The following is a 14,497-nucleotide window of genomic DNA, read 5'->3' as shown; positions in this document are numbered from 1 at the left end:
AATGGGCATCAACTTTACACGGACCCTGGAATCATGGGGAACCCCTATCTTCCCCACATGGGGTAGGAGGCCTTCAAGATCCCAGTTTGCTTCCCCATTTCATAGATGGAAAAGTGGAGGCTCCGGAGGAGAGTTATCAGTGGGTCTGGGATTTGAAGCCACTCCCTCCTCCCCATCCATTCATTTGTAACTGGGGTCTCTGAGCCGAGAGGGACTATTTGGAGAGGTCTCCCTGCTCATCTGTGGTTCTTCTGGTTATGATATTGGCTACCATGGCTCCTTATTTATCAGGCCCTTCTGCCATCTGATCAAAGTGCCCTGGGAAGGTCAGAAACCAAACTGGGCATTGTCCTCAATGATTCCTGCTCCCTCGTTCCCACTCCCTGTCTGGTCCCCGAGCCCTGTTGAGTCCACCTCTTCTGTATCTCTTGACTCCATTGCCACCTGCGCCCCTGACTGGTTCTGTCCTTGGATTTATCTAGCTACCTTCTCTTTGGTCTCCCTGCTGCCAGCCTCCCTCCAGTCCAGCCGCCAGTCAGGCCAGGGTGACCCTGATGAAGCACAACAAATCTCACCATATCTCCTGCTTAAAGTTTTTCCAAGGCTTCCCAAAAGCCTGCATGAAGAGGCCATTCCCTGACCCTGGCATTCAAGGACATCTGGGTTCCGCCACCTGTTCCCCCACAGCACTAGCCAACTAGACTCCACCCCTTTTTGCCTGTCTCTGTACCTTTCCTCCTGCTGTACCCCCTGCCGGAGGTCTCTTTCTTCCCATCCCAAGAGTTGTAAATGGGATTAAATATCTAGGACAGCAGAGGGAACCAAGGTCAACAGTCCCAAGAGTGAGTTCCTTCTCTGCAGGCTTGGATGGATGGGCTCCCCAAAAATGTTGGTAACAAAGAAGCCTGGAGTTTGGGCAGAAACAGTCAGGCTAATGTGGGGCTGAGTGTCCTGCTCCCCCTTCCCCTGAATCTCTCATCCCTGCCCTCACTCTTGTGGGTAGCAATGTGCCAACCCGGTAACCTCTCTGGGCCTAAGTTTCCTCCTCTGTCAAATGAGAGTATTTCCTGGCTACCTCCCAGGCAGAGGAGAGGATAAGATGGTGAGCGGGGTGAAGGCCCCTGGTGTCCCATAAAATGACTTTTCTCACTATCCTCACCATCTCTGCACTGAGAGGGTCTCAGTGGACCCCTGGACCGCATTTGTATTTGTGGCCCCTGCCTCTGGAGGAGATGGCTTTACTTCCTATTCAGGAAAGAAGGATATCCATCTACTTGTTCTGAAACTCCTTCCTTCTGCCTCAATACCTTCCTGCTCTCTGAGAAGTGAGGGTTGGGTGTGTCTCTGACCTGGCATGTACTATTCAGGGAATCCCAGAGCAGGTGGGGATGGAGAGGTGGGCAAGAAAGAATCCTCACTGACTGTCTCTCCCTCATCTCCTTCCTTCCCCACTTTTAGGCCAAACATCAGTGAGGAGCTCAAGGACCTAATTCTGAAGATGCTAGACAAGAATCCTGAAACAAGGATTGGGGTGCCAGACATCAAGGTTGGGGAACCAGAGGTCTTGAGCTGGGCTGGCCTTGGACACAGCAAACAGGCCTCAGTATCTCCTTCTAGAGAGCCCTACACCAAGTCATATATATATTGGGTTTGGATTGGGGGTTTATGGGCGTTGGGTCCCCTCAAGGCGATCGCTGATAGAATGCCCGTGGTATTCTTTGCTGACTGGGTGTCTGTCTGACCTCTCTCTGTCCTCCCACTCCACAGTTGCACCCCTGGGTGACCAAGAGTGGGGAGGAGCCCCTTCCCTCAGAGGAGGAACACTGCAGTGTGGTGGAGGTGACCGAGGAGGAAGTGAAGAACTCGGTCAAGCTCATCCCCAGCTGGACCACGGTGGTAAGAGGGTGATGGGCCAAAGACTCCCTTATCCTGGGAGGGCCTGAGGAGGGCATGGTCGTTGCCTGAGACTTGCTCTATGCGGGCCCTGTCAGGGGACAGAGGGCCATCTGGTCAGTCATCCCCAATGCTGATCTACTGGGGCGCTGCTGGAAGGCAGTGGAGAAAGAGGCCATGTTATTCAGCCTCGCAGTAGGGAGAACAGGAGACTTGGTGAGGAGAGTGACTGATTTAAAGAAATATACTGCCCTCACCAAGTATCTTTCACCATGACTAGAAGAAATATTTTCTTCCTTCCCTCTTCCTTCCTTCCTTCCTTCCTTCCTTCCTTCCTTCCTTCCTTTCTTCCTTTCCTTCCCTCCCTCCCTCCCTCCCTCCCTCCCTCCCTCCCTCCCTCCTTCCCTCCTTGCTTCCAAGCACTGTACTTTGTGTCAAGGACATGATGCTAAGAAGGCATAGGAAGCGTTTGAATTGGAGAGGTGGCCCTGAGCTCTTTGGACCGCACCCATGTGCTCCCTCCACTCTCCTCTCACATTTTCCTTTTTCTCATCTTTCTCTGGACATCTTCCATGTTAACTGTTGGAAGTTATTCATGTAGCCCCTCGTGGCCACATGGGGTTTTGTGGAGGACACTGAGAACCATGACCTTCCCTGCACTGAGATATCACAGCGAGTCAGAGTAAGCACGAGGCAAAGAGAGAGCTGGTACCTGTGCTGTGGGTACATCAGGCCTGTGTGCATTAGCCCTCCCTGCTTGGTCCAGGCCCGGCTAGGGACAGGTGGCTAGAGTCCTGCTTATTCCTGTGCTCCATAGAGCTCCAGGGCTCTGTGGTCTCTGGAACCAGTCAGCTTCCATAGGGTCTCTGTTTCTTCCTTTGTCTTAGCCACCATTAACCACTGGAATAGCCTCCCAATTTGTCCCCTGCTTCCACCGTCACCCTCATGACAGTTAGTGCTCAGCTCAGCAGCCAGGGTGGGTCCCAGTGACTGTTCATGTCACTTTTCATGTCTACCCTGCTCACGTAGGCTCCCATGTCACTCGGAGTAGGAGCCACAACCTTGACTGCCTGCACAGTCCGCGTACCTTCCGCCCCCATCTCCCTGTGGACCTCGTCTCTCCTCTCCTCTCTCCATTTGCTCAGCTCTAACCATGTGCTGCATAAGCTGCTGCTCCAGAACCTTTGCACTTCCCTTTCCTCCTGGGGGGTGCTCCTGCCCAGAAATCTGCAGGGCTCGCTTCCTCACTCCCTTCAGACCTTTACTCCAAAGTCACCTCAGTGAGAAGTGGGCCTTCCCTGGCCCCTTATCAAAAGTTCCCATCTCCTCTTTGTTCTTCCATATCCTCCTGCCTTGTTTTACCGTTTTCTCCTTAGCCCGTATCACTAACTCACGTATTTTACTGATTTGTCTTATTTACTACTTGTCCCCCTAACTAGAACATAAGCTCCATAAAGGGCAAGAATTTTTGACTCAGTGTGGCCCCTGCACCTAGAATAGTGTCTGGAATATGCTAGGCACTTGATAAATAGTTGTTGATTGAATGAATGAATGAATGAATGAAGTAAACGAATGCACCCCCATGCCAGGCATGTGTTTGTGAGTGTGTGTGTGTGTGTGTGTGTGTGTGTGTGTGTAGGCAGCAGCCTAGAACTGTCCTTGCTGCAGGAGGAGGGACAAAGTCAGAGAGCTGGGGTGCAGCAGCCTCTACCTGTCCAGGCATCTCCCCCAGGCTGCTGTGCGCCTCCTCTCTGCTCTGCCTGGCACAACCTCTCCTTCACTCCATGCTCCCCACCTTAGCTGTAAAGCATTTCCTGATTGCACGCCCCATGTCTTCAAGATAAAGCCCCCTTTCAGCCTGGCATTCCAGACCCTTCGTAGTCTGTTCCTGGCCTCTGGGCACCCCCACCAGTTGTGCCAAGCTCCTCACCATTCCCAGAATTCACCTTTCAACATCACCGCTCATGCTCTTGCCATTTCCTCTGCTTGGAATTCTCTTCCTTTCTCTGCTGACTGAAAGGGAGCCTCGGCAGGGCCACCTGGAAGCTGTGCCCTTAGGGAATCAGAGTAGAGGCTGCCAATGTGTCTGGGAGCCTGGGTTTCTGTGTTCCTCACTCTGACATGTGTGTCCTCCCCAGATCCTGGTTAAGTCCATGCTGAGAAAGCGTTCCTTTGGGAACCCATTTGAGCCCCAGGCTCGGAGGGAAGAGCGATCTATGTCTGCTCCAGGAAACTTACTGTCGTAAGTATCTGTGGGCTGAGGCCTGCAGGGTGCTCCCTGGGGTAGGGTGGGGGCTGTGTTATATCCCCGAGACTCTCACTGTCACTGGGCTGTGCAGGCTGAGCCTGGAGCCTGGGGACTCGCCAGGTCCCAGAGGAAGGCCCTGTTTACACCTCTGTCCTCAGCCCATGGCAGCCTGGTAGAGGTTTGCGGATAGGCCTCGTATCTGCTCCTTGTAGAAGGTTGCCTGTCTGTGGAAGGAGGGGCACTTCTGCTGACTCTTCCTGGCCCGGGGGGATTGTTAGCTGCCTTCCTGAGTGGCTCATGCTACCTCCAGCCATTGCTGAGGCCATGTGCTCAGTCATCACTTTGTAAATGCTTGTCCCGCAAGTATGGATGGGTTGGCTGATAGGGCCAGGGAAGAGATTCCCGTTTGTTGAAGGCTCCCTACTGTGACCCAGGCATGTGCATTCACCACCTCCTAGGAGAGGTCAGAGAAGCAATTCCCCAAACCTCTGTGAGCCTCGTCCTCAGCTTTTCCGCCTTCTTCCATTAAAATAAAAGTCAGTTTGGGATGCCAACAAGGCCTGCTGGAGTTTGTGCGCAGACCTGCACAGAGAAAACCCTGAGGGGTCCTAGACCAGAAGGTGGTCCTGGGACATTGGTTGCTTTCCTCTGGCCCATGAAGGATGCTGCAGGGAGGAGACGTTGTGCACCCCCACCCCCATCTTCCGCCCCTTCCACCTGCTGTGTGGAAAAGGCGTGCTCCCTAGAGAGGTGAGTGCCAGATGTTGTCTACGTACCTCAGCCTGTCCGGAAAGAGTAGCACCACTTGTGCTGTGCAGGGGCCCACACACTGGCTTCGTGTGAGGCCACCCTTTTGTAAGTGGGCTCTTCAGAAGTGTCAAGTCCCATCACAGTGGGTGAGCTGGGGTCTGCTCCAGCCAGAGGTTGCTTGCACTCAGTAATGTCCATATACCAACTTCTTGCCCTCCAGCTGACAAATTTCCTGGCCAATGGAAGTTGAGGTTGGGGGGGCTTTGGAGAGGACTTGACGGTACTGAGCTTATTTTCAGTTCCCTGTCTCTTCAGTGAGGTGGGCAGGACTGGAAGAAGGGGTTCCCTGGGTTCCTCTAAGTCTGCAGGCCTCGAGGCTGGAATTGGGTTTAGTGTAGGGGATCACATATTTAACATCTAAATGGAGCCACTTTTGAGAGTGAAAGAGGAATCTGTTACTAATTATGGCAGGACAAAAGGCATAAGTACGACCGTAATGAACAAACCTGGACGTCTGGTAATTCTAGCTCAGTGCCTGTGATTCAGTGCCCCCTAGGGGTGTGAAAAGGCAGTCACAGGCTAAAGACATCTAGTCTATATCTGGCACAGAACTGGGACCCAGGAATACAACCGAGCAACGTTGTACTAATCATTGTCCTTTTATGGACACGTTAATGGGGAGAAAGGCCCGTTTCCTCATCTGGACTGTGAGAGGATTGGGCTTAATCCTTTTCAGCTATAAAATTCTATAATTCTGTGACCCAAGTTGAATTTTGAAAAGTAGGTTTTACTTCATCATAGAGTCCCAACATTTATCCTTGACAGACTCTGGTTTTTTTTTTTTTTTTTAATTTTTAAGTTTATTATTTTTTTATTTTTAAGTTTATCTTGAGAGAGAGCAAGTGGGGTAGGGTCAGAGAGAGGGGAGAGATTGAATCCCAAGCAGGCTCTGTCAGTGCAGAGCCCAATGTGGGGCTCGAACTCATTAACTGTGAGTGAGATCATGACCTGAGCTGAAATCAAGAGTTGCACGCTTAACCGACTGAGCCACCCAGGTGCCCCGACTCTGTGTTTTTTTTTGTTTTTGTTTTTAATGTTTTATTTTATGTAAAAAAATGTTTTTAACATTTATTCCTTTTGAGAGGCAGAGAGAGAGACACGAGTATGAGCGGGGCAGTGGCAGAGAGAGATAGAGACACAGAATCCAAAGCAGGCTCCAGGCTCTGAGCTGTCAGCACAGAGCCCAATGCGGGGCTCTAACCCACGGACTGTGAGATCATGACCTGAGCTGAAGTTGGACGCTCAACCAACTGAGCCACCCAGGTGCCCCTATTTTATTTTTATTTTTAAGAGAGAAAGGCAGATATAGAATCCAAAGCAGGCTCCAGGCTCTGAGCTGTCAGCATAGAGCCCGACGCAGGACTTAAATTTACCTTGAACCGTGAGATCATGACCTGAGCCAAAGTCAGACGCTTAACTAACTGAACCACCCAGGCACCCCGACAGACTCTGTTTTTTATGCTTTGGGATAACTGGTGAAACTCCATAGTAGAGTTAAATGGGATTGTTTTTTTTTGTTTTTTGTTTTTTAATATCAGAACCTATTCATTGGTGGTTTAAAAAGAAAGATCTTAGGGGCGCCTGGGTGGCGCAGTCGGTTAAGCGTCCGACTTCAGCCAGGTCACGATCTCGCGGTCCGTGAGTTCGAGCCCCGCGTCAGGCTCTGGGCTGATGGCTCGGAGCCTGGAGCCTGTTTCCGATTCTGTGTCTCCCTCTCTCTCTGCCCCTCCCCCGTTCATGCTCTGTCTCTCTCTGTCCCAAAAATAAATAAAAAACGTTGAAAAAAAAAATTAAAAAAAAAAATAAATAAAAAATAAAAAAATAAAAAGAAAGATCTTAGGGGAATAATCAGATACAGGAACCTATTCGCTACATGACAAAATTCCAAAACTGGTAGGTAGACTCTTCCCTGTGAACAAAGCAAAGGAAATTCAAAACCAAAGCTCCTCTACCCAGGACCATGGGGGCTGAGCTAGGTCAACATGGAGAGCCTGTGACCTGGGTCAGGTTGTGAGCCAGCCGGGTCAGGTTGTGAGAAGCTCTGAAAGCCGGGCTGGAAAGTGTGGACTTCATCTCCAGGCGACAAGGAATGGTGGAAGGTTGTGGGCCGACGCTAGGGGTAGGGAGACTAGCAAGGGGCCACAGTGCGGTGGCGGGGGGGGGGGGGGGTGAGGCTGAGGTGAGCTTGGGGAAATGGGTAGGGGGACGTGGCTGAGAAATTGTGAAAAGGAATGGCTGTGTGAGTATGTGTGAGAGTGTCTTCCTGAGTGCGTGTTCTGACCCCTGAGGTCCCTCTGCCCGTGGTGTCCCCTGAACAGGAAAGACAGGTGTGGCGAAGGGGGCAAGAGCCTGGAGCTCCCCGGCGTTCAAGAAGATGAGGCTGCATCCTGAGCCCCTGCATGCGCCCAGGGCCGCCGGCAGCACGCTCATCCCACGCCTCCAAAGGCCCACTGCCCTCATGCCGACAGTCGCCCCTGCGGGCAGGGGGCTGAGGACTGTGGCCCCTCTTCCGGCCCTCCTCCTTCTATCATGCTGCATGACCTCAGCGCGCAAGTCCAGGGACAGGACTGGAATGTTTGTCATCTGGGGTTTGGGGGGCAGGGCTCCCATAAGGCCTTTCTCCTTGTCCTGGCTCTCCCTGATGGGATCCATCCTATGGGAAAGAGAGGTACCCATGGTGCCTTAGAAACGCCACCTGGCTGCTTGGCAAGGCAGGAGGTAGGAAACCAAGGTAGCAGGTGGAGTCCTGGCTTACCACCATAGCAGAGACCGCCCACGGGGAGCCAGGCGGGCCTGGCTCACTGCCTCATGCGCATGGAGAGCTGTACCTTGCCCACCTCAGAGGGGGTCCTGCCGGAGCTCTTGTCTACTGAGAATGCTGACATGGAGGCTCTGAGCCCTCAGTGGGTATTCCTAGGCCTCAGGGAGGCAGGGGCCAGCATTGGAGAATTCAGATTCCTTTTTTGCTGTCTTTTACTTTTGTTTTTAATGTCAGGAGTGGAGTGGTGTAAAGGCCTGCTTGGGAACACCTAGAAAGCTCTCCTACAGCTTTGGGTGGTTCCCGGCACACTCCTCATTATTTGGCAGCCAGGTGGGATGGACTGACCTTCCTTGATTTTGTCACACTCGGCGCCACCGGGAGAATGGGTTAAATGAAAGCTTCCGGCAGGGGCCTGAGCCAGGAGCACCCACCTTCCCTGCCCACTTTACTCCCTCCCCGTGTGGCTCCCCTGTAGGAGAGACACCAGGGGCTGGCCGACCAAAGGCCCTGGACTCACAGGGCTGTGGCCTTGCAGATGCTGATGTAACTGGAATCCAATCTCCGACCCTACACTGGCCTACCCATCTGGCCCCAGAAGCTGCCCTCACATTCCTACAATGAAGGACAAACTGCCCAGGTTGGAGGCAGCACTGGAAGCGGGACCCTGGTGGGGTGTGCATGCTGGCAAGTGGCCACAGAGAGGTGGGCCTCCTGCCACTGCCTCACCCCAAAGACGGTTGACATTCGGCCTGCTCAGAGCTGGTGCGCTGGAGCATGTGTGTGGACCTGGCCATGCTGGGGCAGACTTTATCTTCTCCCTGGGATCTGTGCCTGGTTGGCTTGGCACTTACTGACCAAATGGCTCAAGAGATCGACCCCAAAGGAAAATAAAGCAGGACTCAGATACCTCCCCTGAAAACATGGGCTAAACACGGGATTTCAGTTGCCTCTGTGGGGTTCCTACTGCAGGAAGGCGGGCACTGAGAAGGAAAGGGAGGCTGGGCTGGAGGAGTGTCTGTGTCCTGTTCATCTTTGTGCCTGTGGGTATGTGTCGCGCCTCCACGCACACACGCATGTGCGTGCCCATCTGCTGCACACAGCACACCTGCATGTCTTGCACTGGCACGTGCATCTGTAATATAGTTTCTATGTGTCTTTAAGGCTATGAGCAGAATGTGGCCCATTGTCAATGGGCCCACATTTCTCCCTGGCCCCTCTGCACTAAGGCATTGTAACCCAGGGCTTAAACAATAATTCGATACTGTTTTTAAGAACACTTTTTCAGAGTTCATGGGAGGCTAATCACAGATCCACAAGTTTCCTTGAGCATCTCTACACTGGGGCCCGGAGGGTGGGAGTTTCAGGGGCCTACATCGATTGGACCTGCCCTCGCAGACCTCAAAGGTGGGCCTGGCTTCATTGCCCACGTGAGCCTGGATGGGGTGCTTACCGCATCACTGAAGGTTTGGGATGGCATTACTACTTTTGAATGTAGCACAAATGATGAACAAACTCCATAAGAGTGTTTAAAAAATTAACTTCCCAGGAAGTGAGTTAAAAACAATAAAAGCCCTTTCTTGAGTTAAACAACAACAACAACAACAAACTGTGTGTACATTTTCAACATCGGGATGTGTGCTCTTTCTCACCAGCTGGATCGCTGGCTTTCTAGTTTTTCTGCAAGGGTCTGAACAGGACAGTGGTGAGAGGAGCTCTGGAGGGAGGCGAGAAAGAGGAAAGGAGGGAGAGGGAGGGAGAAAGACTGGCTCTGGAGGGTGAGGAGCTACAGTCCAGGATGTGGCTCAGGCTCTGGAGCAGGTTCTGCGGCCCCTCCTTGGGAAGAACACGATGTTTAGGAGCCAATGGGCTGCCCATGTTTCACAGGGGCCCAGGGAGCCCAAGGTCGGGTCCTTGGGAGCCATCCCACTCCTCATAGGGCAAAAGTCCCAGTGGAGCATCACGGAGTCTCTGTGACATGAGCCTAGTGTCTTTACTGTGGCCCCTTGGCCTTGAGCACTGCTATGGGCTCTCTGGACCCTGCAGCCCCCTGCTCATAGTAGGCACCCCATGGCCATCATGAACAGTCATCATTGAGGCCAGACAGCCTTGAGCTTGAATCCAAGCTTTTGTTTTAATAGCTCTGTGTGACCTTTGGCAAGCCATCGGAGGAGAGGAGTCTCGGTTGTCTTATTGGTAGAATGTGGATAACAGCTGCACCTCCTCGGGGGGTTCTTGTGACATTAAATGAAGTCCTGGTGCCAAGCATCTGATACAGTGCTGTGTATCTAGTAAGGACTCAGCAAGGGAGGGTCTTAAAAAGAACTTTCTGTCTCTGGAGCTGCCCAGAACCAGCCTTAATGACTATGGGCTCAGCATATCCTGCATGATTGGTATTTACCCGTCTGTGGAGTTCCCAGCTGGGTAAAACTGGAGCCCCACCAGGAGACCAAGCCAAAGGCTACCCAGCCTGGGGATCAGTTTTTCCGTCTGAGAAATGGATACCAAAGTTTCTCCTGCATGTTTCCTGGTCATCCTGTGAAGGTCCCATGAGGGACTGACTGTACCAAGCCCTCTACAAGAGGGACACTGGTAGCCAGGCAGAAGTTTCCCAAATGCCGAGACCAGTAAGTAGATCTGTTCCCAGTTCTTCCCCACCATCTCTCACTTCCTCACTGATCTGGCCTTGGTCCTTAGGACTCCAATCCATCCTCTCACTGCCTGCCAGAGCAATCTTCAGGCACCAACCTGGCCATACTCCTCCCTCTCAGAACCCTACCATGCTCCTCCAGTTTGAGGCCCCTGCCATCAACCCTGCTACCCTCTCTGGATGGTTTCCTAACCATGCCCCACACTCCATTGAGTCCTTACTCCCCACAGCTCTCCAGACCCACCCACTCCTCTAGAACACTGCCTTCCCTCATCCCTGCCTTTGCTTGTCAAAGTCAGTCCCACCTTCAAGGGGTTGGTTCATCCCTGGCATTGGTCACCGAGCCCTGGGCCTGGGTATGACAGGCCAAATCATGCATAAGAGCTTTGAATAGGACCACAGGTTGCATGACACCATTTCCCCACAAGGACAACCACTCTAGGAGGCACACCGTGGTAGGGAAACTGAGGCTCAGGAAATAGTGTCTCGCTCCGTCACATGGCAAGCTAGGGAAGAGCCAGACTAGAGCCCAGGTCCCCAGCCCACCTACCCCACCCCGGTCTTCCCACATCAGCTGCCAGGAAAATGGAGAACGCTGCACAGGGTAAGGACATCTAGGAAAACCAGAGACAGAGGCTGTACTTCCAAGCCTAAACACAGGGGAGCTGAGCTGAGGCCAGTGGTGTCCAACTGAAGGCTCGGGGCCAGTCTGGGGTTTGCCCTTGGAGTGCCCTGATTACTTGCAGAGAATCTCTTTGGGCTCTGGAACCCATGGGCACTTTGTTTGGTATCTGATCTCCCCAATACTTATTATCCTAAGTGGTCTCAGTCTAAGGTAGAAGAGGGAGGGGTGCTCAAGGCTACTGCGGGTTCCAATTTTCCCAGGGGGACACCCAGACATATACTGGGACCCATATAAACACCCCACAGATAATGGAGTCTCTTACACACAAACACACACATGCCTGCACACCCCTTGGGCAAACAAGCAGGCCTGCTTCCTGGGCCATTGGGACCCTGCCGAGAGTGGCCAGGGGAGCCATGCAGTGGGTGGCACTGGACTCTGGGGATCAACTGAGGCCCAGAAGGGTCTGGAGAAAGGCTTGTTCTCCATCTCACTGGCAGTACAGAGCCCTGGTCTGCAAGGACTCCCTGCACCACTCCAGCCCCCTGGTGGACTGGGTGGCCATGGCTTAAATGACCATCTTCTTCCCAGGTCCCCTCCCCCATACATACACAGACCTGGCTTTGCCCTCTGGGATCTCAGACCCATTTATTTCTCCAGCTAGGACAACCCAGGCAACAAAGTCCGTATCCTCTCATTCTCCAGGGCAGCTGCCAATCCCCTCCCAGGTTAAGCTGACCAGTTTGTCATTAGCCCATCCCAGCTTTGTGGTCAGCCTCCCTGCCCTCCCCACTGCCTGGGCCCCCACCATCTCCAAGTCACCTCCTCTAGGAATCCATCCCTGGTCCATAGCCCCTGAGACACCCTTGGTATGTGGTCTGGTGTCCAGTCCTTCTCCCACAAGACTGGAATCGGGGCCCAGGAATTGCAACCTCACCCACTGGCTGAGTCACTTTCTCAACTTATATCTGCCCATTGACTGTTTCACCATGATGAAGATCGTTCAAAAAGCATCTCTCAGCTGAATCACAAGATGGGGCCTTCCCTCTGGGAGCCCCATTCTCTCCACCTGATCTGTAATGAGGCCTTTCTCTGGCCTGTATATCTCTGGCTTTTTCCAGTTCCCTGTTCCTGCTCCTCAGCCTAGCAAACTAGCTCAGGACTCCCCTGTAGCTATAACCCAGATTTCCACCCCTTTGGCTTTCCAAAGGCTACTGCCCCACTCTCCAGGACATGTGGGAGGAAGCCCCTCCTGCTTTCTCTCTCAGATGCCCTCTGCTGTGGCTCTTTCTTTCCTGTTACTGACTGGCTCACTCTGCCCCATCCCCTGCAAGATCAGTCACTTTCCTAGCCGTGGTCCTTGCAATTGGCTGCTGCTGTCTGCATTGAGGATCTTGTGACATTCCCCTCCCTGCCCCCCGCCCGCAGACCTTTGGTCTCCTCAAGAGCCACCCCCACCCCCCCCCACCCCCCATGGCCTGGACAGGGCTCTATGCTGAAGGAACAGAAAGGGAACAATGGGGAGCTGCAACACAGGAAGAGGCTGGTTAAACCTGTACACTTGGTCTCCCCCAGAGTCCAGGGACCATCCCTAAGGCTCTGGGGCCTTCACAAAAGAGGATCCCCTCCCCGCTCCCATCTCCTTTTAGGCAAGGCGTGCCAATATCCACCCACCTTCCTGGGAAACCTGCCTCAGAGCTGAGAGAGGGCTCCCAGCTGCCGTCTCCCCCTCCCATTCCCAATTCAGTCTAGATAGTAGTTATCAACATGCCTACATGCCAGGATCTCCTAGGGAGCTTTGAAAACACCCTGATGCCTGGGCTCAACCCTCAAGGATCTGATTTAACTGGTCTGGGAGTCACGATTTTTTTTTTTTTTTAATTAATAGACTTTATTTTTTGGAACAGTTTTAGGCTTACAGAAACTTTGAAAGGAAAGTACAGAGTCCCCTGTTATACCCTCTCAACCTCCTCTCTGGCCTCCCAGTTTCCCCTGTTAGTAACATCTTGCTTTAGTGTGGTACATTTGTTACAAATGGTGAGGCAGTACGGACACATCATCATTAACTAAAGACCACAGTTGAGAGTTTACTCTTTGTGTTGTACATTGTATGAGTTTTGACAAATGTATAATATCATGTCTCCATCCTTACAGTTTGGTACAGAATAGTTTCACTGCCCTAAGAATCCCCCATGTTCCACCTGTCTATCCCTCCCTCCCCCCACCCTCACCCCTTACAAATCCCCAACCCCTGGCAACCACTGTCTTTTTACTGTATCCATACTTTTGCTTTTTCCAGAATTTCAGAGAGTTGGAATCATACAGTATGTAATCTTTTCAGCTTCCTAGCTTCCAATCTTTTCAGTTGATTTTTAAGTTTCTTCATCAGTTTTAATTGAGATGTAATTGCCATTTAATATAGTATGTTTAAGGTGTACAACGTATTGATTTGATACATTTGTACTACAATACGATTGCCATTGTAGCATTAGCTGACACCTCTGTCTCTTCACATACTTATCATTTCTTCTAGTGGTGGGAACAATTAAGATCTAGTCTCTTAGAAAGTTTAATATTTATAATAGTTTTGTTTTCTATAATCACTGTACCGTGTATTACATCTCCAAAACTTATTTATCTACCAGTTGCAAGTATCCATCCTTACCTAGGTGATTTTAACAAACAGTGATGGTTCACATGGATAGCCCTGGCCTAGAATTTGGTAAAGATGGATAGTAGATCTGTTGCTCCATGCTTCTAAATATAATGTGGACAAAAGTCTCATTTTCTTTAGGTATGTCCATCCATTCACCCATCCATCCATCCATCAATCCATCCATCGTTTCAGTATATGTCCAGGGCCTTCTATAACTAGACACTGACTTAGACACTCAGCTAAATCAACACTATTCCTGCTCTCATGGCTCTCACAGTCTGTTGCAGGCAACAGACATTAATCAAGTTGCCACGCATGTGTGTGGATGATTTTGAACTGACATGAGTGCTGTATAGGAAAGGCTTGTGGTGGTGGCTTTCTAAGAGTAGTTAGGGAGGTTTCCCAGAGAAAAGGAGGTTCCAGCTGAGATCTGAAGTTGAGGAAGAACTAACTAGGCCAAGGGGGAGGAAAGAAAGCTCCAAACAGAGATCCGGTTGTGCAAGAATCCTGTGGTAAGAGGGAGCATGGTGCTTACCAACTGAAGTGGAGATGTTAGGAGTGAGGAGAACAGTGCAAAGTGAAGCTGGAGGGGAGGCAGACCTGGATAATGTGTATCGAAAGGATCAGTCTGGCTACAGTGTAGAGGAGGCATGAGGGTGAAGAAATCAGAAAAACGGAGAAATCGAGGCGGGGGGGGGGGGGGGGGGGGAAGGCCACTGCAGTGTCCAGACAAGATAGGATACAATGATAGCTGGGATGGAAATAAGCTGAGGAGCAGTAGCCAAGAGGATGCAAAGAAGCAGACGGACGTGAGGGAGACGTAGGAAGCAGAGGTGCCTTAAGATATTCAAGGGAAG

General features: G+C 51.7%; 1 protein-coding gene across 1 annotated transcript in view; it reads left to right on the top strand.

Moving 5' to 3' along the window:
* Positions 1-9,559, top strand: part of CAMKK1 (calcium/calmodulin dependent protein kinase kinase 1) — a 28,881-nt gene extending 19,322 nt beyond the window's left edge. The window contains exons 13-16 of the mRNA XM_049636831.1: positions 1,459-1,546; positions 1,768-1,896; positions 4,032-4,135; positions 7,270-9,559. Of these exons, the coding sequence (XP_049492788.1) occupies positions 1,459-1,546; positions 1,768-1,896; positions 4,032-4,135; positions 7,270-7,342 (394 nt within the window). The 3' untranslated portion in view covers positions 7,343-9,559. The remainder of the gene's footprint in view (positions 1-1,458; positions 1,547-1,767; positions 1,897-4,031; positions 4,136-7,269) is intronic.
* The last annotated feature ends 4,938 nt before the right edge of the window (positions 9,560-14,497 follow it).

This window comes from Panthera uncia, chromosome E1 (assembly GCF_023721935.1).
Source record: "Panthera uncia isolate 11264 chromosome E1, Puncia_PCG_1.0, whole genome shotgun sequence".
Lineage (NCBI taxonomy): Eukaryota > Metazoa > Chordata > Mammalia > Carnivora > Felidae > Panthera > Panthera uncia.
The sequence above is the reverse complement of the archived record's forward strand: the minus strand, read 5'-3'. Positions and strand labels throughout refer to the sequence as shown.